This window comes from Melanostigma gelatinosum (genome assembly GCF_949748355.1).
Source record: "Melanostigma gelatinosum genome assembly, chromosome: 6".
NCBI lineage: Eukaryota > Metazoa > Chordata > Actinopteri > Perciformes > Zoarcidae > Melanostigma > Melanostigma gelatinosum.
This window is the reverse complement of record NC_136639.1, coordinates 19,652,469-19,676,400: the sequence shown is the minus strand read 5'-3', so window position 1 is coordinate 19,676,400 and position 23,932 is coordinate 19,652,469. Positions and strand designations below refer to the sequence as shown.

The following is a 23,932-nucleotide window of genomic DNA, read 5'->3' as shown; positions in this document are numbered from 1 at the left end:
ACGCACAGGAGCATACAGTGTATGTTCTATCATTAGAGGGCTGACTTTTGTACGCGAGATGTCTGAAGTGATACCATTGTTTGAAGAATAATTCTGGGAGACACGTGGAGAGATATTTTTCTGGCTGCATACATAATGTAAAACGGGTGCTTCAGTGCTTTCTAGCTGCTTTTGTTGCTTAAACCATTACATTGACGACCAGAGAACTGCATTTCTGTTTTGATTTTCCCGCAAGCAGATTCCTCAACATTCAGTTTCACTCCACCCTTTTCAAGACCGGCTGTTGAGGCTGAAGGTGCAGGCTTGCAGAGGCTGTGCGGTGGTTTGACTTTTGGCAGGAGTTGAGAGGCTGCTGACGTGTGTGTTGGGCAGGATGTGTGTAAGAGGCAGTGCTGGATCCTGTTTTTCAGACCACAGCAACTGGAGCTCAGCCACAGCTATGGTCTATAATGCAAAACACACACACACACACACACACACACACACACACACACACAGACACAACCTTAGTGTGCTAACCCCAACCTCGACTCATAACTTCCTTGCCAACACCATACGCACACAAATGTGTGAATCCCTCCGACATGTGCACGCAAACGCAGACGGTTGCTAAGCCAGACATCACTCTCAAAAACATTGAATGTGATGACTTGTAGATTTGCTGTGATTTATCTCCTTATCTTCATAACAGATATAAAAGACCATATGGGGCCCGAGGTTGCCAGTGTAAGAGCCTAGGAATGCATCATACTGCATTAAGGCCAAACGAGACATCCTGTATAACAAGTTTCTTGAAACAAACATGCCTTGAGAGGCTCGCTGCACGTCTTCACAGTTAACACTATGTCACACACACGCACATACATACACACGCATGCAGAGAAAAATAAGGTGGTATTTGTGTGCTTTGAAATCTCATGGTTCAGTGGCATGCATGCAGACACTGGAGACAGACGGGGTTTGCTTAGGGCAGCAAAAACAAAACTAAAACAAACTGACAGGGCAACAGCAGGGTTTGCGTTGTTATGACGACTGCTGTTGTAGGGGCAATGTCGCGTTACTATAGAAAAGAAAAGCGGAGTGGAAGACTGGATTAAGGGGAGGAAATGAGGGGAATTACTTCTGTGAATTTGCGCTCTTGTGGCCATGCAACTTGTACATGTGCAGACCTGTTCCCCTCTGAATGAAGTGGAGCGGCATGCGGTAAGAGGATCAATAGGTTTAGCAGACTGGATACTGAAGGAGCAGACACACCTCTTACACAGGGTCAGGACATCCCACTTACTGGAGCAAGGAGGGAGGGAGGGGGAGGGAGACGAGCAAGAGCGAGGCAGAGAGAAGAGGAGATACCAAAGAGGCACTTCACTGGTTTACTCTCTCCCCAGTTCCTCTCTTCCCTTCCTGGGAGGTTGCGAAAGGGCAGAACAAGAGAGGGAGACACAAAGTGAGCGAGACAAAGGGGGCAAAGCTGAGAGTGTGTGAGTGACTCTGTGTGTAACATGCTCTGTCATGCTGGTGTGACTAACGCTGCCCCTTCAGCTGGCGTGGCTGGCTGTCAGGGAAGGAAACGTTCTCCGGAGGAATGAGCCCCTGAACCGGTTCACCATGTGGGACAGTGATTTTCAAACCTTTGCCGGAAGAATCCCACGGAAAAAAAGAGCCACGGCCGGAGAGCTGAGCTGGTCCTGCTGGGTGGCCGCCTGTGTGCTCCCACTGCTGAGACTCTCTCGCTGACAGACAGAGTTCACACTGGGCTGCGCCCAGTTTGTGTTTTTTATTACATTTTTTTTATTGTCACATTTATTGGAGTTTTTATTTCTCTTCTGGAACTCAATGGATTTTATGTCGCAATGTAGTTTGACTTTTAATGTTGCCTTGTTGGATAGAAGTCAGCGCTTTTTTTTTACAGTGATCCACTAGGACAAAAACCAGTACGGTTGGAAGTTCACAAGGGGATCTTCACCGGAAGACTGGTCCGAATGGGAGCATCACGGCAGTGGACTGCACTATGGAACGCTACATATTGCGCTGTGGCCTGTGGATACTGCGGGGCAGTGTCTGTAGATAGATAGCTAGATAGACAGAAGGGCTCAAAGGGTGAAAGGTGAACAGGTCGGGGGATCAGCCCTGACAAAGCTTCGCTATGAAGCCTGGAAAATGTCCAGGTGTTCCCAGTGACAGGTCCATGATGCACCTCAGCCATTATCCTTTCAGAAGGCACTCCTGGATATGGTGAGTATATGAAGTGGTGATGGTTTAAAGATACACGTGAACTTGTTACTTTGTGTGTGTGTGTGTGTGTTTTTCTTCTTCTTTTGTTGCTTTACTATCGACATAAAGGAGTGTGTATTCGTGGGCGAGTGTGTTATTTTTGCGGTATGGCTACAGCGCCCCGAAGGCTGTCCGAGCCCAGCCCAGTGTAGTTTGTATCCCAGCTGAGGTCAGATGTATTCAAGGGAATTTATTGTTAAATGGGCCATTTCCTGTCATTTTCTCCCACACTAAATGCTCAAGTTGATCAAGTGGACGGCTTGTCCGAAATAGCAATCACACAACGTTGAGATGGAGACTGCTTTTCAAGAGCAAAACTATCTGGAAAAACAACCTGCTGTTTTGATTACCGTAGTCATACTAAGGCTGGGTACCTCATGGGAATCGTTGTCTCACAGCTACATTATAAACTGGGAGGGACACAGAGGAGTCAGTGATGTCGTCATAGTGGGCCGTTGGGATATGAACAATGCTCATAGCTCAACATTTTTGCAGTAGTTTGAGTTCTTCGTGCTGATAAAACAATAAATAAACCCATTCGACAAATGGTAGCCGGGGGAGTTACATTGCAGTCTGTTTGTAGTTGGCATTAGTCTTCCCTGGTGTGACGGTACACCTGCACACGAAGGCTACACTTAACGACATTCTTAACTGCATTTTTAGTATTCTTTTCAGTTGTAAACAGCGCTGGGCCTCTGGGTGTTCTCTGTGCTTTGTTTCAAAGCTAGGCACAGACATGCAGCGTATTTCAGCCTTGTGGATGATGTGTGTAAAGGCAGGAGGACGTGGAAAGATGAGCGCTAGATCGGAGGCAATCTACAGTATGTGGCACAGCGTGTTCTCATCAATAGCGGCCATTGATTCAACTGATACAGCTGCTCGTATTGCAGAGGAGATGTGCCCAGAAATGCAATTTAGTAGGTTTTAGTGTTGAATTCAACATCGTACGATACATTGCATAGATGTTTGACTGATAGACGGAGGACTCACTGACCTTTTTCAGTGGAGACGGAGAAAGAGAGGGGGAATAAATGGAGCACAGAAGAATAGATGCGGACAAACTCTACGCTAACGCCAAAGCACAATACAATACACAAAAGAGGGCAGGCCTGTCAATTAAATATTGGTAATCCATCAACATATTGCAAACAGAAAGACAGCTAAACATTCCTTTCTTTCCTCTTCTCACACACACACACACACACACACACACACACACACACACACACACACACACACACACACACACACACACACACACACTGGAAGGGATTATCATGTCCCCTCAGTCAAGCTGTATAAACATAAAGTCAGACACAGGTGGAGGTGACCATATAGTGGAAAGTTTAGGTGAGTGAGCGTGAATAGCTGTTGCTATTGTTGAAATTCACACGGTAAATAATAGTAAATACATATCACACATGTCATCGGAGCAGTGAAGAGATAAGTCACGTTACTTCTAACACGCTTTGGCTTCCATGCAGCCGTCCCTTGTTGCTGTACCTTCTTTATTAATTAGAGAGAAATCTGACTAAGCTGTAATTCACAGTCTGCTGGAATGTGTCGTGTCGGCAAATTGGATGTATGTAGTAAACCTAGTGACAGCGTTGCAACAACTATTCAGGGCTGCCATGCTTGTCAGGGTTGGCCATTAGTCTCTGAAAATAGGAGACAGGCCTGTCAGACTCCATTTAAACCTCAGGCAGCGATTTCTTCTTCTCTTCCTCTCTGCACCATCGTAGTGTGTGGTAGTGTGTGCGAGTCCATGGTTTCCAGGATCTGTATTATTCATTGTACCCTGATAATGGACCAGTGGCCTTCTGTCTGTGCCAGACCTGTGTTGTCCAGTCAGCGGAGCATTGAGAGAATAGAGCTTAGTGATTACCAAAGATATGGATCTGGGTACCGAGTCACAGAAAATACATTTATGTCTTCAAATGTGCACTCACCCAGACATGAACAGATAAGTGTATTTGTTGTGGTTTTTTGAGCACATGCCTCTCTCTCTCTCTCTCTCTCTCTCTCTCTCTCTCTCTCTCTCTCTCTCTCTCTCTCTCTCTCTCTCTCTCTCTCTCTCTCTCTCTCTCTCTCTCTCTCCCCTCTCTCTCTCTCTCTCTCAGCAGGCCATGCTGCATTATGGGGTTATTGTTACAGTCAGCATCTTTTATCGATCACTGCCATTCCAGTCTGCATACACAATGGTTAATGCCTCTCAGGAGTGATGTAACAATTGGCACACATTTAAATGTGCAGGGTGCATCGCAACGAATGAACCGAGATGTAACCACATTAAACGCTAACCAGAAAGGGAATGAAAAGTTTGTGTGTAGTAATCCAATCAAGTGAATCCAGCGCCTCCGAGACCAGGGGGAGAGGAGAGACGAGGCTATATTTAGAAAACAGGGATTGAAGCATTGCTTCCCTCTCTCCTCAATATTGGTGTGTATAGTCAGTGGATAATGAACAGTTTAAATAAGTATTCATTTTGTTTTTCCTAAGCATCTTGTTCGCCCCAAGGGGGGCTACGTCAGACATACCACAGTTTGAAATGAGATAACAAGACGCGAGACATCGTTATCTCATTTCTTGCAGGTATTCTCCCACTGCACATTGTTATTGATTAACTAACGCTGCTGGCTCAATCTCAGCCAAACTTCAGATTACTTTCTATCACTCCAAGTTACTTTGTTGGGACTGAGGCAGAGCTTTTGAAATGGGCTTTTTGTAGACAGCAGAGACTTGCTGTCAGTTTTGAGGAGACAAAGTCATCGCTCATTGTTGTCCCAGAGGACTACCAGTGGTGTGTGTGTGTGTGTCAGTGTGTCAGTGTGTACAGAGCCACTTCTCACCTGCAGCATCAATCTCTGCCAGCCTGCTGTGCAGGGTTATGCTGATGTACTCAGCCATATTAAGGGTACTCTTCACTCACTCCCCCTGATAGGACCACACAGTCTAACACTCCTCTCTTCTTCACACTGTTTCTTCCACGGCATCCTCCCTCGGAAGCCAGGCTGTTCTGTGTGTGTGTGTGTGTGTGTGTGTGTGTGTGGTGGGGGGCTGATTGGGGGGAGCACACAGCATGCTGTGTTTCATATCCTCCAGTTTCAGTGCAATTTAATACCAGAGTAATAATTGAAGAAAACATATTTTTATTTTTACAATGAAAGAGATTTCTTTCTTCACTTTGATGAAATCATGTTTGCCTAAAAGACTAATTGAAAAAAGCTGCTAGCTTGTCTTTGTTTAATTAAAATCATTGAAAAACATGATTACTCTACTTATTTTGGCTGCTGGTCAGGCATCACAGGGTATTTGCTCATGATATTTACATTTTTAGAGCAAATGTTTTGTTCATTAAAGCTGTATCCATTCATTTCTTTTAGCCAGTCTGAGGCAACTGAGCACGCTGTAAACACATCATTGGGTTATTTTCACATAATGAGTTGATATGGCAAACATGTTGGCAGATAATTACATTTTTACACAACCGGATTTGGAGTTGTGTGTTTCTTGCCACATGGCCTGTCAGACCTTTATCACAAACTGCTTCCTGCTGTGTCCCGGAACACATAATCCTCCCGTCAATACTGCAGCTTTAAAACACAAAGTAATCCTTTTTTGCTAATTAATAATTAAAAAAGGTTGTACGGTTGTATCCCCTGATGAACTTTGGATGAGTGTGCTCCGCTTTCAGTCCTCCAGTCAGTGAAACAGCTGTGTGCGGTGTGACTGTCACGTGTGAACGGATCACACACTCTGTGACTAGAATCTAATCTTAAACTGAATACGGGGTCCTGTGACACTCGCCTCCTGACTTATTACGCTTTTCACTAGTTTCAGTTCATATCGAAGTCAGGTCTGTAATGTGTGAATAAGAGCTGTGATAGTAAGAATTAACTGGAATGTGTCTGTACTCCAGCTTGCCCATGAGGCAGTGCGGTGTTAGATTGATTATGGAGTCGCTCGAGGCATGACGGACATGTTCTCGCTGATACGTTTGAGGCTCTCCGTTTAACCGGCATCGAGGCTGCCGCGCACGCTTTGCTTTTCCTCACAGTGACTCCGCTTGTTTCACCTTCCCTCCCCTCCGTCGGAGGAATTTCAATTAGCCCCTCTTTTGAATTGCTAAATGATCAGTTCACTATTTCACACCTATTTTGCAGGACATCTTTCTGTTAGTGTGTGTTTGTGTCTGAGCGCACACGCTGACTCAGTCGCTGCTGGCGATGCTGAGACTATTCGTGCCCAAGCTGTGCTGCGCTCTCCACCATCCAATATCTCTTTCACACGTTGCTGCTCTCGGAGTTCTTATTGTGTTATTCTGCCACTTATTTACAGTTCATCCTTTTTGTGTGTTATGCAGGAACACCTCATGTATTTCCCAACACACAGACACATACACACACCTTGATGCGGTGCAGAATGGACAATATCTAGCGAGAGTGTTGTCATTACTCATTACAGCGTCCCGAAGCCAAAAACTGCCTTTCACATTGGCAGACAGCAATAGGCTAACACTGTTGTGTTCTATTGGCATCATTAAAATAATTTTCCATATCAGACTTTCTCTTTTCTCACCCAGACAAATATAATGAGTCTATTTTATTTATTTTTTTTTTTTTTTCAGGGACAATGCACACTAATCAACAGTGACACTGTAAGTGAGCCAGAGTCAGCCAGAGAGGCTAATTTACATCTGCTGTCCCCTGGCCAGATGTTTCAAGGCAGCCTAAAATAACAAAATCTCAAATTGAAACGGAGTTAAAATTCATAGAGAAACAGACAGCAACGTATCGACAAAACCGAAACACAGCAAAAGAAAAGTGTACGACATTAAAGCAGAGCAGACCTAACAGGTTTCCGCATGCGTCACGCAGAACAGACCCACCTACAGGACAAGCACATGTAACACTGAAGCACTGAACATACACATCAAAAAAAATGGAAAATAGCAACACTGATCAAGACAAATGCACATATAGGCGAAACAAGCAGGCAGGACAGGCAGTACATCAATGCTGGCACACCTGATTGGCAACAAGCCATTTCTTTAAGTGATGCTTGAATGTTTGGTACGTGTTTTGTGTGCGTATGTGTGGCGGCAAAGCATTCCACGAGTGAGCTGCCTTCACAGAGAACGTAGATTTACTGAACGAGCTTGACCTATGTGGAATGACACAATCACCTCTTGAAGCAGATCTCGTGAGTCTGCTGCTTTGGGTGCTTTGTTTAATAAAATCACTAAGTGGAGGTGGGGTCATACCATGTACAATTTTAAAAACCAGACACACATCAGTGAATTTAATGATGTTCTCCCAACTCAGGATATGCTGTTTAGTGAGTCAACATTGGTGCATTAATAATAATATGATAATAATACGTCTCATTTGTGTGTTTTGGATTGGCAATTAATTACTGTTTTCATTTAGCGTGATCAAATTGTTTTTTTCCACTGTCAACTATAACATTGGACGTATTTTAATTTTGTGCCCCCTGAGTCTTTCATTAATCGTGATTGTAAATTAATAAAGAGCGATAAGAGAGGAACACGATGTACAGTCATGCCACCGGCTTCAACAGCAGCGGCTATCTATCGCTCCTTAGTTACACAACTTACTCACCGGAGTACACATCAAACGCACACAAGCGCAGCAGTCCTGGAAAACCCGGAGGTGGAGGCCGCTCTGACATCACATTCATTTTAAATATCCATTTCATTTCGATTGTATTCATCGCGGCCTGCCGCTGTTCACACGGCAGCTGCACCAATCTTGTGTTCGTCTCTGGGACAGAGGCAAGAAGATGGACAGATCAATAAGAATACAGCGTGGCAGCCAGACGTATCGGAGGCGGGGGATAGCTGCAGGTGCTTGTATGAGCCCGGGCATAAATCAAAAGTAGAAATGTTACGAGTTAACGCTGGAGCTAAGAGAGCTGGGGCGGCCCCAGACGGTGATGGCCGTTGTTGGTTACGTGAAAAATGAAAAGCAATAAATCACAGCTCCATGTGTAGTGAGGTGTCTGGCTGTTTTTGAATGACTGTGGTAGCGCAGTTTGATCAAATATCAGAGTGCAATGTGTGTGTCCATAATTATACTTTGTGAAGCGATTAAGCGAGCAAAACGGTTTTCAGCCTTTTACATGTTAAGATTTGCTTCATTTCTGTGTTTTATCTTTTTGTAAAGTGAGGTTCTGGACTGCTGGCTGGATGTCCTGATGCCCTCATGGACTCAAATGTCCCATTGATTGACATTTTTCACTATGTTACGCCATTTAATACACAATTAATCTGAAGCATAATTGACAGATTCAAAAATGTATAATCGCTGCATCCCTAATACTCGTTCAAGGACCTCTTAACTATGTAGTACACAAAAACAGATCACATTTTCCTTCCAATTTGCCTGACGTTCAAACGCTGATTCGGTGGCAAAATACAAAGAAATGAGGAAATGTCATTACTCAGTCTAGCATTACTCATTACTCAGTCTGTGGGTTGTTGGGTTGTAGTGCCGCTGTTTCAGCCGTGCACGTCACGATTTGACTCAAACAAAACCTGTGGCTAGCCAACAGATGTTATCATGCCCGGGCCCTTTCCTGCAGCAACAAAGCAGCTCTCTGAGAGAGAGAGCTTGTTATACACTCCGACCACCGCTGCAAAACAAGCAGATGAAATGTAACAAAAAGATGTGAAGAATAGCGTTTCTAGGAAAACAGTGTGGGGGCCCAGGCCTGGGATTTTCTACAAGATGCACTAAGATTGAAGGATTTGTTGCGTCACTCGCTGTCTGTCGGCGTGCGTTTGGAGGTAGGGGCGTCATCTGGCTTTGGTTTCTTGGCTGCTGCTTTCGTGAGAGGCCACAGCTTAACGAGCAACCCCCCCCTTTTTAGATTCCCATTCCCAAAGGGGTGTCGATTTAACCGGGAAAGTTACACTCATTCTCAGAAGATCTCAGACGCTGTCAGCTGTTTCTAGTTCAACCACCTCCCTTGTGGTCCGCGTCAGCGACGCCAGACATCACAGTCATTAAGAGAAGTGCCTCTTGTTAGCAGGAAAGGCATGACGACGTTCGTATCAGGAGGGGATTGCTCGTGATGATGCTGATTAGGATTAGGATTACAGACTTATACAATATTATAATTCCAGCTAATGCTGCAGGTAACCTGTGCGTGTTCAGGATGGGGAATGACTTGAGTTGAAACCCGAGAAACTTTTGAACTTTTGAGAGGTTTCTTTGACGATTGTTTGTTTCTGCTTTTCTCCAGTTTTATTAGTGCATTGTGTCAGACTTCCTTTCCAAACTCTACACAGCCAAGCTCTTTATATAACCAATGTTTAGTCTACATATGTCACCTTCCTCTGTATTGTTTTTTACATGCATTGGTGTATTATAAATGCAATTGTACAGCACTTCCTTCGAGGAAATACACTCCCACTTGCGCAAACCCGAACTGTTACACTCATCCATCCGGTACGACAGACTCTCACATTGCAGGGTGTAGAATAAGATCCCGTTTCATGTCCTCCCAAATGGGCTTTTATTGGATTGAGATTAGGGGACAAAATCAACATATGAATTATAAAGGGTCCCTATGCAGCACCACCACCCATCTGTAGCTTTGACAGCTGCAAGGAGAGGTTCATGCTGGTGACAGTTTATTCAGAGCCTGGCATGCACTTCCTCCGTTGAGATGATTATTCCACTTTGATCATGATGCGCTCAACAAGGAAAAATTGCTCTAAAATGCCCCTCTGCGCAGTTCCCCATCACTGCTATTTGCATACATATATTTGCACATTTGTTGCTCATCTGTCACTTTGATCAGACTTCTGTTTTATTTCGTTTTTTTCTGTGGATATTTCACTCTTTGTAGTAAACTCTAGCCATCGCAGTGCAGCAATTCCTTGCAAGACCACACAGAAGATAAATGTAAGACGTGCTTCTATTTTATAGCTCTTACGTGGTAACGCAGCTCAAAGTAGCTAAGCTTTTCAAGACAAAGAGGAGTGTGCTATTTATTGATTTAAAATGGAATAATACCAGTTTACCCTTTGAATTGTGGTCTGCAGCGGATTTCAGCCTGCGAATGTCTACATGTCGGGTTAACAGGCTCCTATCAATCTTCTTTTGCCTCTGTCTGGAGGTTAAACTTGTTTGTGTGAATGGGGAGGTGTACTTAATAAACTGCGTATGAGGACAGTATAATTAAGATGAGCCCCTGTGACGCCAGTGTTTCCTGGGTGTGTTTTGAGGAACATCTTAACCTGGATTTACCTGGACTGCGGCGAGGACACCCTTGGTGCTCACTGGCAGGGTATCCCTCCCACACACACACACACACACACACACACACACACACATTATGAAGGCTTGGGCACGCACTCTGCAAACTTCTCTGTAAGCATGGGGCCTCATCTCTCGCGCACTCTCACCAGTGTGGTGACGTCATCAGGGTTTTAATGAGGGATTACTCTGACATCACCGGGACTGCTGTCAAGTTGAACCTATTAGCTTCACCATGTGCTTGCGGTGCAAGGATTTTGCAGTCCATAAGGCGTTTTGCAACCTGTTATCGTCCACCCATTCATCTCTCCATTAATGTGTCCATCAAAAAACGGCCTCGGTTCGCCGGCCAGGACGATGTCTGATGTCCATTACAGAGGACTGTGTGGTGCTGAGTTAACAGCAGACGTTTTAAAAGGCGTCACAGGACTTGGTCTGCAGCCCTGACAATGAGAAGCAGCAGCATATCACGGTACAATTACTCAACATGTACCGCAAGTACATGAAGGGTTACACAAAATGACATTTCATGTGAGGGTCTGTTCTGCTGTTCTGTGCCCAACTTGGCACCACAGATTTAATTTACAGAATTGCTGAGTATGTGTTTGAACCAGTGGTCTGTGTTCTTCTGTTTTAGATAATATGTGGAAGGAGGGAGCTACATCACTGAACACAGCACTTATACAGCACTGCTTTTCATTGTGGGTGTATTATGTTCTTAATTATTTTAAGGTTCATTAGTTCATTAAGGTATTCTTCAGCTTTTCTACTTTTGTTGAAAATGAACAGGAGTGTTTTTTGTTTTTTTCAACATTCTTGTATAGATCTTGACAAATGGCATTGATGATACTGAAATAATGAGTCAATAAATCAACGATTCAATTAGATAGAAGATCATCAACAATGTTTATAATAACTCGTTTGTCAAAAATGTCAAACAACAGTTAATAAATGAATCAAAGAAAACAAAGGACAGAGGAATCATGAATATATAGATATAACGGTTGGTTCCAGTCCTTCATAACACTGGTTGGTCAGTTTGTCAGGTTTCTGATGGACATGTGACTCAGAGAGCCGGACTGACACAAGTGTTTCTTTGCCCCTGAGGTAGATTTCTTCTTCACGCTGGTCTCAGTACATGATTCTCACATTCATACTGTCCAGCATCACTTCAGCATCAACACAACACGACACACTCGTGTGGTCAATGTACGCAACCAGATGCACACACACACACACACGCTTGCAGTACACACGTGCACTGCACAAGTAGAAGCCTTTGTTGGTCTTATCCTCAGTGATCACGCTTTCTCCAGACTTTTCTTTTTCTTTTTTTAAATAATTTGTGTCAGGGGCTGCTTTCTATTCTCCTTTGTGCTCCGGTGAGTCCGTGAGACAAACAACGGTGCAGCCACCTTAAATCCCCTCTCTGCTCTGTGAGTCGGCTGGATGTATAAATAGAGCACAGGTACGTGAACAAGTTCATCTTTAAACCTCAAATCAAACAGCCGGCGGCGCTTGTACGGCGCTTCCCTCCATCTGCCCCCCCCCCCCCCCCCCCCCGAGAGGGGGCCCGCTGTCAGTCTCGTTTTCTCTTTACACAATCTTCCGCTGTGCCCTTAGCAATTGAAGGTTGATTGGTTGTCAGGACCTACCTGTCCCTTTTGAATTCTGCCAGGTCACCATGGTAACTACATTATGAACATGAAAGCCAGCAGGCGACTGTGAAGGAAGGCAGGAAGTGCTCGTTGACATACTTAAGAACAGCTGACACAATCAGTGCCACAGGCATCTCTATTGTTGTCTCTTAATCACATCACCTTTGCTGATTTACATCCTTGTAATCATTTTTGGGTTTCCTTGCAAAGGCAGTGGAGGTACAGTTGCCATGACACTGAGCTGCAACAGCATGCTTTAGGCCACTGTTGTACCTTATTTCGCATCGTGCTATATCACACTGCCCGTAGCTTTCTTATACAATTCAATTAGCCTCCATGAAGCCGCTTTCTTGACGGACAAATCAGTCATTGAACCTGAAAGATGGGTTGAAAGCCAATCCCTTCTCTCTCTGTCATTTTCTGTTCGCCTCTGGACAAAGCTCTACAACAAGCTGCCGACCTCCTTCCTGTATCTGTGGGTTCCTCACAGTCCATCGTAATGTTTGTCTTCACAGGGAAACGGTGTAAAAACAGTCAGTACTGTAGCTTTAAGGATGTTGTCTGCTTCAGCGTGTCAGTCTTCATCCTAACTCTTTCTCAGAAGCCAAGTGTGTTACACATACGAGGAATTTGGCTTGAGGATTTGGCTTGAGGATAGAAAATATGAAAATGTACAGTAAAAAATTGGTAAACAAGAGTACATTAAAATAAGTATCTTATTAAAGCTTTAAGAGTATATAAATGGAGAAGAGTTGTGTAACTGTAGATCACGGATTCCCAAAGTGTGGTGCGTGCGAGCAATGGTGGTCGAATGGTGTAATAATTAATATTAAATATAATTTTCACAAAACGTGTTTGTCGTTCTGGTGTTGACGATGATATGTCCCTTGAGGGTTGCCGTAGCGAAGGCGCAACCCCCGCCTCTGGCCAAAGGAGAAAACAATGATAAAGAGAGTCGCCGTGGGCTGATACAAGATGTCTAATCTCCCTTATACACGAACCCAAGACGCTCGGTTACATGAATTATAAAAATGCCCCTTTTAAGATTTCAATTCAAAATTAAAAACGTACAATTTAATAACTAAATGCACTTCAGCTCCTGCCGCCAGACTGTCTTACGTACACTAGCTAGCCTAGCTTGTGCAGCTAACGTCAGCTAACAGCTGACTTCATTCATTCAGCAACATTCATGCAAATATGATAAACTGGCTGAAATCGGGGAAACTGTCTGGTGGGACATCTGAAGCTATCAGTCATAAAAGAAGAGAGAGAGGAATCGGAGGCGAGAGGAACGGAGAGGTGCGTTGGGGAGAGACCGGGAGAAGAAATCGAATGGGAGTCAGAGGAAGATGAGACGGAGGAAGGAGGAAGGGATAGCACAGACAAATGGGGAAACGAGAGCGCATCAGACTGGGAAAAGTCTGGGCTTCACTTGGATTGGCAATGCAGATTGTCCAAAGCCACAGTGCGTGGTGTGCAGTGAGGTTCTGGCTAACAGTCTGAAACCCTCTTATTTACATCGCCACCTGAACACCAAGCATGCCACTGCAAGTCAAAAGCCCCTTACATTGTTTATATCGAAATTGGAGGAGTAACAAAACAGCCAAAAACAACTGCAGTCTCATTCTATGTGTGGTTAATTGTAAATGAAATGTGATGCAATGTGCCGCTGAGCCTGTGCGTGTGTCCTCGCATCCTTATTGCTCTTTAAAAGTGACGCCTTGTGTAACTGAAAGTTATTGAAACTTTGTTGCAGTGTTTCAGGGCGTTTTCACACCTTCAGTTCGTTTGCTTTGTTCTGATTCAGGGATTAATATGATACAATGTTGCAGTTGCCCCTTTGTTCGGTTTGTGTTCACACTGCAACATTTAACAGCGGACTAAATATTGTAAACAAACGCCACGCGCGAGCAAACTGTTCTCTCATTGGTCCGATTTCTATGCGCTATAAATAGGCTCTGTTGCTTCTTCTTTTTAAGGTGTGGGGGATTGGGGGGTGCGTGAACCCGGTCGGGATGTCGAAGGGGGTGCGCGGCCTAAAAAGTTTGGGAACCGCTGCTGTAGATGTAAGTGTCCCAGTCAGTGGGGGTCTCGGGCTTTATTGATGAGCCTGTATCATTACACTCAAGAAACCTTATGTATAGAAGCACAGGAGGGAACAGTACTCCAGCTGTGACCCAAAGCACCAGTGAGGAACAGACTGGCCAATCATAGCCTAGGCCAGCTCTAACCAGCGCCCATCAACTATCCGGTTCTGCTCATTAAGCGCTCATGCAATTGTTCAGATGTTCTTCCTTTTCAGGCGTTGTGGATGTGGCGCTAGTTGCGGTTCACTTTTACACTGATCTGTAGGCTTTAGCTTCTTTCCGCGGTTAATGACACGTGGGCTCCATGGTAGCTCTTACAGCAGGCATGTCCAAAGTCGTCTTCACTGAAAATCGAGGCAATTGTGTTTGTCTAATTTGTAAAGAGGCGGTTGCCTTGTTTAAGGATTTCAACGTAAAGAGACACTACGAGACTAAAGATGCTACAACGTATGACAAGCTAACAGGGACTGGCCGCGCTGAAAAAGTGAAGCAACTCCAAGCTGCTCTGGCATCACAACAGCGATTCTTCACGCGGGCCTCTGAGTCAAAGGAAAACATAACAAAAGCCAGCTACGAAGTGGCCATGTTAATAGCTAAACATGGCAAACCTTTTGCTGAAGGTGCGTTCATCAAAGACTGTGTCATGAAAATGGTGGAGAACATTTGCCCCGAGAAGAAGCAAGAATTTATGAATGTTTGCCTGGCACGCAACACTGTGGCACGGAGAGTTGAGGACATATCGTTAGATATTCAGAGACAACTGGGGGACAGGGGAGGGGCTTTTGATTATTTCTCATTGGCCTGCGATGAAAGCACCGATGCATCTGACACTGCACAACTACTTATTTTTTTAAGAGGAGTTGATGACAACATGAACGTGACAGAGGAGCTGCTTGACCTCAAAAGCCTTAAAGGGCAAACCAGAGGAACAGATTTATTCGTTTCTGTTTGTGAAGCTGTTGATGATATGAAACTACCGTGGAGTAAAGTTTCTGGGATCATTACCGATGGTGCGCCTGCCATGGCTGGTGAGCGAAGTGGATTGTCCACATTGATCTGCAATAAAGTCAGCGAAGAAGCAGGTAACGCTATCAAACTTCACTGCGCCAAACATCTCAAATTTGACGATGTTATGAAACCAGTGGCAAAGGCAATCAATTATATTCGCTCTGAAGCTCGAACCCACCGACAGTTTCAGCAGTTCTTGCGTGACATCCAGGCTGAATACGGTGACGTAATATATCACAACGATGTGAGTGGCTAAGTCGGGGGTCCGCACTGCAGCGATTTTTCTCTCTCAAAGAGGAAATTGGACATTTTTTGGGTGAGAAGGGACAACCAATGGAAGAACTGTCCGATCCTGTATGGCTGGCAAATCTGGCTTTTTTGGTTGACATAACAAAGCATCTGAATGCGCTGAATGTTAATCTTCAAGGAAAGGATGCAGTGGTGAGCCAGCTATACGCTCACATCAAGGCTTTTGGAACCAAACTGCAACTTTTCCAAAGACACTTGTCCCAAACCGAGCCCTGCACCGTGCACTTCCCAGCTTTGAAAGAGGTCATTGACAGTTTCCCACAGGACATCGGTGCGCAAATGAAGAGTTACGCAACAGCTATCGCATCTCTTTCTGTGGAATTTAACAAACGCTTTCGGGACTTTGCAGTTGTTGAAAAGGACATGTTGCTGTTCTCTTCTCCCTTCTCCGTGGACCATAATGATGCTCCTCCACAGCTGGAGCTCATTGAGCTGCAGTGTGACGATGAGTGCCGCGGAAAACACCAGCAGTGTTCTCTTGTTGACTTTTACCGGCAGCTGGACAAAAGCAGGTTTCCAGAAATGCGGTCATTCGCTAAGAAAATGCTGAGCTTATTCGGCTCCACATATTTGTGTGAGCAAACATTCTCAGTCATGAACTTTAACAAGAACCGATTGAGGTCAAGGATGAGTGACTCCCACTTGCGTGACATTTTACGCATCTCAACCACTGCTCTCAAGCCAGACCTGGCCTCTTTACTTAAATCTAGATCTCAGTATCACCCTTCCCATTAGTGCCAGCAAGTTATCTGTTCCTTGATCAATCTGAAATTGAGTGTTTTGAACGGTAACATTTGTCACCATTAACAGTGAAAAGCCTAAAGCACACTAATGCACTTGGACTTATGCCACTTATGTTATTAAACTCTTGAATAAGATATGTGTTATAACTGTTGATGTTAGATGTGACACAAACTATTGCTTTCTGAAAGATCTTGTAAAAGACAAAGGCAAAGTTCACTTGTTTTAAAGTTGAATGATAACAGACCACTTTGCATTACTTATAACTCCATGTTTAAAATGTTCATGAGGCAAAGATATTTAACTCATGGAAATTGAAGGTATTCTATACAGTTTGTTCAATGTTATCTGACTGAATGAAAGGCAGAATTGTGTTTTTAGAGTTGTTCACGTCTGCCTACACGTTTGTACTTAACCTGTGGAATCTGCATCACTGAGTTACTTTCCATGCATGCTTTATTTGTATGCAGCGATGTAACATTTTGCTTCTATAACTGTTGAAAATGTTGAGTTTTCATTTGTACGGCTTCATTTCTCTGCCGGGTTGAAGCACCACAATCTTCCCTGCATCCCTTTTTAAACTGAAAATAAGAACATACAATTGAACTGCACCACCCACATCGAGTATTTGAAGATGTGTCGCCGCTTGCATGTCCACGTTTCATCGTTCAGGTACAGCGGTTCTGGTGTTATGGCTCCGAGCCTCAGGGACACGCAGTGACGACAGTCGCAGCGTCACGTGGCGCTCTGTCACAGCTCGTCGCTGCCTCTGACAGCGCGCGGCCGACTCAGGCAGCGAGGCAGACACATGCTCGTGTACAGGTGTGCGTGTGTTTGTCAGAGGGAGCAAGAGAAGCAGAGATCGGTGCGGCCTTGTGATTTGAACCGTGTGCGCGTCATCTGGCATATACATGCGGCAGTGTGTGCGCGCGCGCGCTCGCAGTGCCTGCGTTCAGTCAGCACTCGCGCGTCTGCGTGCTCATGTGGTGATGTTCGGTGCGCGCGTTGAAAGCCTGTTGTGTCTGTCGTTGCGTCTGTGACTTTGACAGCCTCCCTGTCCACCCAGGAGCTGTTGTCACATGCTGGCTGCTCCTGTCAGAGCCGAGCAGGAGCCGTGACTCCACAGAGACTCACGGATCTCTGTGTTTGGAGCTGCCGATGGTTGAGCTCTGGTACCTGCATTTTCTCCGCAGAGCAGACTGCCCCCTGCTGGCGGCTGAGAACAGTGAAGCGATGCGTCCGTTGGAGTGATTTAGATTTGATCTTGATGGTGGGGAAGTGTCTGAGTATGATACTACACCATAGCAAATGACAGTAATACATATTCATGCTCAGTTGACTGTTCCACTCGCAGCTCTTAATATTATGACATCCTTTCTACAAACACAGCTGTATTTTAATAAAATATACATCATACATATATCTGCTCTACTAATTCTTGCTGTTGGCTGCAATTGCAGTTACTGCTGATCATTCCACATGCATTTCTCCTGATAGAAGGTTTGCACTGCTGGGCTCAGATCCCTTCTCGTGGTACTCTGCTCCCCTCTAGTGGTGGAGGTGAGCTAGAACCAAGGTTTGGGAGTGGGACAGGGCTCGGGGCTGGTTTTATTCAATTTCATTCAGTAAACTTTGACCTTTTTGTCAAAATAAGGATGTGAAATGAGGTGACTCATTTTGTTTTAATGAGTGTTTCACACACACGCACGCGCGCACACACACGCACACACACACCTCACCAACAGTCTTGGGGATCACCCAAGACCACTGGCAAAAATTAGAAAAATGATAAATGACTCCAGGTGAAATTGCTCTTCCTCAATGCACTGAAACATCTCTTGCACTTGTCAGGTAAAGAATCGGTCTTCCAGATATAATCATTCCACAAACAGATAAGTTTGTGCTGGTCGGTGTACAATAATGGAGTTTGTGTTCTGGTACGATCTTACCTACTGGCAGAGTGCATGCAGAAGCAGGTGGTATGGAAGAGAGAAACTCCAGCATTACCTGCAGTGGGAGCATCTGCATTGATAAAAATGTATGTTTCATTTTAAATCAGGACCTCTTACTTCCATTAATTTCTATCATTTTCACACGAATGAAGGTACTCCTCTCATCCATCATACAGCTTTACCTGAAGTTGACTGGCGTCGTACACGTAACACCATTATGTTGCAGCACATCTACAGCACTGAAAACATTTGATTCCTGTGGCTGTCATTACTGACGAGTGATGGTTATCTGAGAAAACAGATAAATTAGTTTGCTCTACCCCTGCACTTTGCTCCTCCCTCCCTCTCTCACTCTCTCTCACTCTCTCCATCTTTTTCATGGTCAGAGAGGCACTGAGCCCTCTCTTCTATCCTCTCACACACACCCCTCCCTCCTTCCTATCTTCATCAGGCTTGTCACTCTGTCTTTTCTCTCTCTACGTCTGTCTTGACACAGGTGTGTGTGTGTGCGTGTGTGTGTGTGTGTGTATGTATGTGTGTGTTTGTGGTTAAGAGCCTCTTTAAAATGAGTTTGCCTGTGAACTCCGATTATCAAACTCTGGAGAAAATAGCCCGCTACCGCCACGCCTGCTCCAGCGGTTCACCCTACGCCACAAACAAGGCCATCGACATCAAACCTCATGGCAGGAGAGGGTATGATCGCTCTCTGGGACTGAAACTGTTTGGGGGGGGTTGATGATGTGATCTTAGCCTAAATTTTCTGTCTTGTATTTTATCTTGAGGATTTGTTGTCATGTGGAACTATTTTCCACTATCTGCATGCTTTCAATAGTTAGATATTCAGTGTTGTTACGTCATACCAGCTTCTGCTCGTGTTGCTCTTTCTCTGTAGTTTATAGCCAACCATCGCTTGCACGTGAAAAGTTGAGATGCAGTGAATTGGAAGTAAAAGTCGTGAGACAACTCAGGAGGAAGACTTGGTGAAATTGAATGCCAGTTGAAGCTAAACTATCTTAAAATGTATTTTTGCTCTTTTGCGACTATGTAATGTGTAAGTGTGTCCATTCGTGGAAGTCGTACAAACACATGAATCCACACAAAGTGTGTGTGTGTGTTCCCTCTCTTATCAGAGCATTAGCCGATGAATAGCTCCACCTGGACAACACAGAACTGGAGCGGTGTTCACACCCGAGCGTTGTGTAAATGGTGGTTGCTTGGTGGCTGGCTGTGTTGTTGGAGCTCAATCGAAGCTGTTTACCCTGCTAAATCTATACCGCCGCCCTGAAGTGCGTGTATCTGTGTCCATGTGCATGTTTGTGTCCCCTCCGCGTTCCACTAGGAGCAGCTATTCTGCTTTTACGAAGCACGGTTAAGAGCCGGGTGAATGAGAAATGAGCGGGCTTCATCCAGCCGTCATCTAAAGCATCAAGGTGATCAAGAGGACAAGTCCGCTCACTAACCACAGCAGCGCATAACCAATCATCAGAGCACTCTCTGTCCATTAAAGCTCTCACAGAAAAATGTTGAGACCTCGCTAGATCCATTTTCATGCTGCATTTTCTCGACTAATATGTACTCGGCGACCCCTAAACAAAACTAAGTTGTGCTGTCACCTGACGCGCGCGTTCATAAACATGAAGGCCAATGTGTTTGTGCCTCTCGTATTTGAATATGAAGCAGCGGTAATGGCTGGTGGCGTTTGTAGACATATAGATATGGATGAGGCCTTGTCAATACGGCGGAGCAGCCATCTGTGCTCACTGCCTGCTCCATAGTTAAGTGCTATTTATACCAGCATTCACTGACTGGGTTCATCTGCACCATATACTGAACTTGGATCATGGGGGAGGTCTTTTTTTAAATTTTTTTAATGAAATCAATTATTTTTTCACTGTTTTCTGAGACAACAGTTATAGCAGTTGTACCACTAGGTGGCGATGGTGCGTTGTTGGCGATGGTGAGTTGTACAGAATAGCATAGAACAGGGATTCCCAAAGTGGGGTGCGCGCACCCCTGGGGGTGCGCGAGCTGCCTCTAGGGGGTGCGCGAGAGGAAAAGTGTAATGGCGGTCTGATGGTGTAACAATATTAAATATAAAAAAAAAATGTAATTTTAATTTAAAAACTGTCAGGTGGGACATCTGAAGCTATCAGTCGTAAAAGAGGAGAGGGACAGAGAGAGAGAGAGGAATCGGAGGCGAGGGGAACGGAGAGGTGCAGCACAGACAAATCGGGAGCACATCGGCCCATCGCGGAGTCAAGGTGAAAAAGAGGAAACGAGAGAGAGCATCAGACTGGGAAAAAAAGAGGAAATATGATGAAAAGTATCTGTGTCTGGGCTTCACTTGGATTGGCAACGCAGATTGCCCAAAGCCACAGTGCGTGGTGTGCAGTGAGGTTCTGGCTAACAGTCTGAAGCTCTTATTTACGTCACCACCTGAACACCAAGCATGCCAGTGCAAGTCAAAAGCCCCTTACATTGTTTATATCGAAATTGGAGGAGTTACAAACAGCCCAAAACAACTGGAGTCTCATTCATGTGTTGGTCTATAAATGACGCACTACGGACTTCATATCTGGTTACAGAATAGCGAGAAAGGGGCTACCGCACACAATCGCCGAAGACGTGAGCTTGCCAGCTGCCAGAGAGATGGTGGAATGTATGATTGGGGAGAAAGAAGCAAAAAAGTTGGACATGATCCCGGTGTCCAACAACACTGTGTGTCGCCGCATCGATGCTTTGTCCGAAGACATCCTGGCTTCATTAGTCGGTCATTAATTGTAAATGAAATGTGATAATCTGCCTCTGAGCCTGTGCGTGTGTCCTCGCATCCGTATTGCTCTTTAAAAGTGACGCCTTGTGTCACTGAAAGTTATTGAAACTTTGTTGCAGTGTTTCAGGGCGTTTTCACACCTTCAGTTCATTTGCTTTGTTCTGATTCAGGGATTAATATGATACAATGTTGCAGTTGCTCCTTTGTTCGGTTTGTGTAACACTGCAACATTTAACAGCGGACTAAATCTTGTAAACAAATGCCACGCGCGAGCAAACTGTTCTCTCATTGGTCCGATTCTTATGCGGCTATGAAGGCTTAAAAGGCTCTGTTGCTTCTTTTTTTAAAATTATTATTAAGGGGGGGGGGGGGGGGTGCGCGAACCCACTCGGGATGTAGAAGGGGGTGCGCGGCCTAAAAAGTTTGGGAACCGCTGGCATAGAACATCATTACTGTAAGGCATAGAACAATTACACAATAAGTGTTACTTATTATATGGTGCAATAAGTCCCTCACAGAACAATTTTGGCCTACAAATACTGTAATAACAGTTACCTTCTATAACACGAATGCAGAAATAATTAAATAAGCAAAGACGATGGTAATGCACAGTATATGAATGTAATCTTGTTTTTAATAGTTTAGATTGGAGTCTAGTCTGCAGGTCATTCCAAAACCAGGGGCCATCTCATTTTAAAATGCTTAAATGATTCATTATTTGTGTTTAGGTCTTATACCTCTGCTTCCTGGGGATGGCAGTAGCCAAACAAGTAACTCCTCATTATGTGTGAGTGTGTGTACTTGTATGAAGTTGTGGGCTACATTGTTTCTCCCAAGGGACAGCAGAGAGAGGAGAACACAAGGGCATTTCCTGCTGATAAAGACCTAGTTTGCTGATTGCTTCTATCTGAACCGATCTGTCTTTTAAAGTAAAAATAATGTGGCCTAAATGTGTTCAGCTTCTTAAATATTGAGCTCACTCTGGTGACATGGGGATGACTGGTGTTTGCATAAGTCTTGTCGTCATGCTGTCTGTCTTCTTTCTCGTTGGGATTCATGTGGTACCAGGCAGAGGAAAGAGTTTTCTAAAGGAAACTGTTTCCCTTTGTTGTTCTTTCCTCGACCGCATGGAATGTGCAGACCGTGGTAATAGGATTAGTTTCACCACTTTGACCAAGCTATAAACTCCATCATTCTGCCATGCTACACTGGAAGCATTAGACGTGCCTGTTCAACTCACTTCAAACGCTCCACGCGCGTCCGGAGCGTAAAACATAAAGTGTCAACATCGAGCCCGGCGGTCCGAAATCGGCTGCACCGTCCCAAGAGATGTGAGCCAGCAGTGAAGAGCTTCAGGAGTGTCTTTCGTCAATCAGCGTTTTGTTCCGTCTCTGGCATTGGAATTTGAAACCAACGGTCACATGGTGACTTTGAAGGAAGCCGTCCTTTAAATCGATACATGGTTACGCCACAATCTGATTTTGCATGCAATTTTAGATTAGCAGTGCAGGGGCCTAGTCACTGCACATCAAAGTCTTTATTTGATGTTCATTTGTAACAATGCCAGGATCTGCCTGCCTGCACAGTGTGGCTCGTGGCCGTGTGTCTGCCCTCGTGTGGCTTGTGCGTCTTTCTGCATGTGAGCCCATCTGCATGTGCGTACACGCGGCGCTATCATACGTCATGCGTGTCGCTCTTTGCTCACGCCTGGCTCCTTTCTTCCCTGACATAAAAGCACATCTACGTAATATACTGTGAAGCATCGGTGGCCGTGGATGACCCCGGTATTATCCGTCCAATGGGTGCAATGAGCAATTTATTCCTCCCTCATAAGAGCAGGAGATGCATTTCCCTTTCTGCTGCTTTTGTTTTTTATTCTCTTGAACAACAGAGACGCGTCCTCCGACTGATGTCCATCTCTCGTTGCTCTCGCCTACGGCCAGTTGCAGTGTTGATGACATGTAAATATTCCCACTGCTTTCACGATGAGAGGGCCGGCATAATGTGTACGCTGATGCTTGGAGTGTTTCTGGGGACAGGTGTTGTGTTCTGTCTGCGCGACGAGGCCATCTGAGCTCCGCACTCCAATCTATTGCGTACGTAGTAATCTTAAGTATCCTAAAGCCAGTAAGGCATTGACGATGCTTTTTAAAACGTGGCATTCATATCAAAATAACCCACTCTGTCATGAGTAATAGGAGAAGAAGAAAACCTTTGTGACACATTTTAGCATGACGGCTTCTGTTGGTTTGGAGAATGATCTACATATACAGAAATTAGAGTCCGAAACTAAAATGATATTCTTATGTACTTGTAAAACTCTTGAAGCAAGTTGAAAAACATGCTGCTTATCTATTCACTGTGCAGTTCAGTTAGTTGGCAAGTTAATTTATTCATTATTAGACTAAATCATTAGCCATCATGTGTCACCATTAAAATAGCTTCGATTGATAGTAAAAGTGAAATTTATTTAGTCCTCATTTCCTTTCACATATTTTCATATTTACATCCTGCACATTTTTTAAATTTTAATAATGCTGCCATGTGCAAATCCAAAAACTCTGGCGTAAATCCTTTTTATTGCGTCTCTTATTGGAGCGAAGCACGTCAACCGACACTATCTTAGTGCACTCCCTCCAGATCAATGACATGCTGTAGCTGTTGGTTTTAACTTACTGTGGCAGTCGCGTGATTGACACTTGAGACGATTGTTAGCGTTGCTTAGGGGATACAAGCCCCGCCTTTCAAGGAATTACTACTACCAAAACAACCCCTCCCACTCCAGACATACCCAAGCTGCAGCTCAGGGAAGCAGAGAGGCAGGGAGAGTCATGTAACTCAAAGACAG

At 44.7% G+C, this 23,932-nt stretch overlaps 1 protein-coding gene across 3 annotated transcripts in view; it reads left to right on the top strand.

The window, feature by feature from the left end:
* The window catches only part of pde4d (phosphodiesterase 4D, cAMP-specific), a gene marked incomplete at its 5' end in the record, with an annotated part of 140,568 nt that overhangs the window by 85,721 nt on the left and 30,915 nt on the right, over positions 1-23,932 (top strand). The window contains one exon of one of the 3 annotated variants that reach the window (XM_079270549.1): positions 2,144-2,232. The exons of the other annotated variants lie outside the window; for them this stretch is intronic. Within the exon in view, the coding sequence (XP_079126675.1) occupies positions 2,144-2,232 (89 nt within the window). Of the gene's footprint in view, positions 1-2,143; positions 2,233-23,932 lie in introns of those variants that run through there. 3 annotated transcript variants of the gene reach the window in all.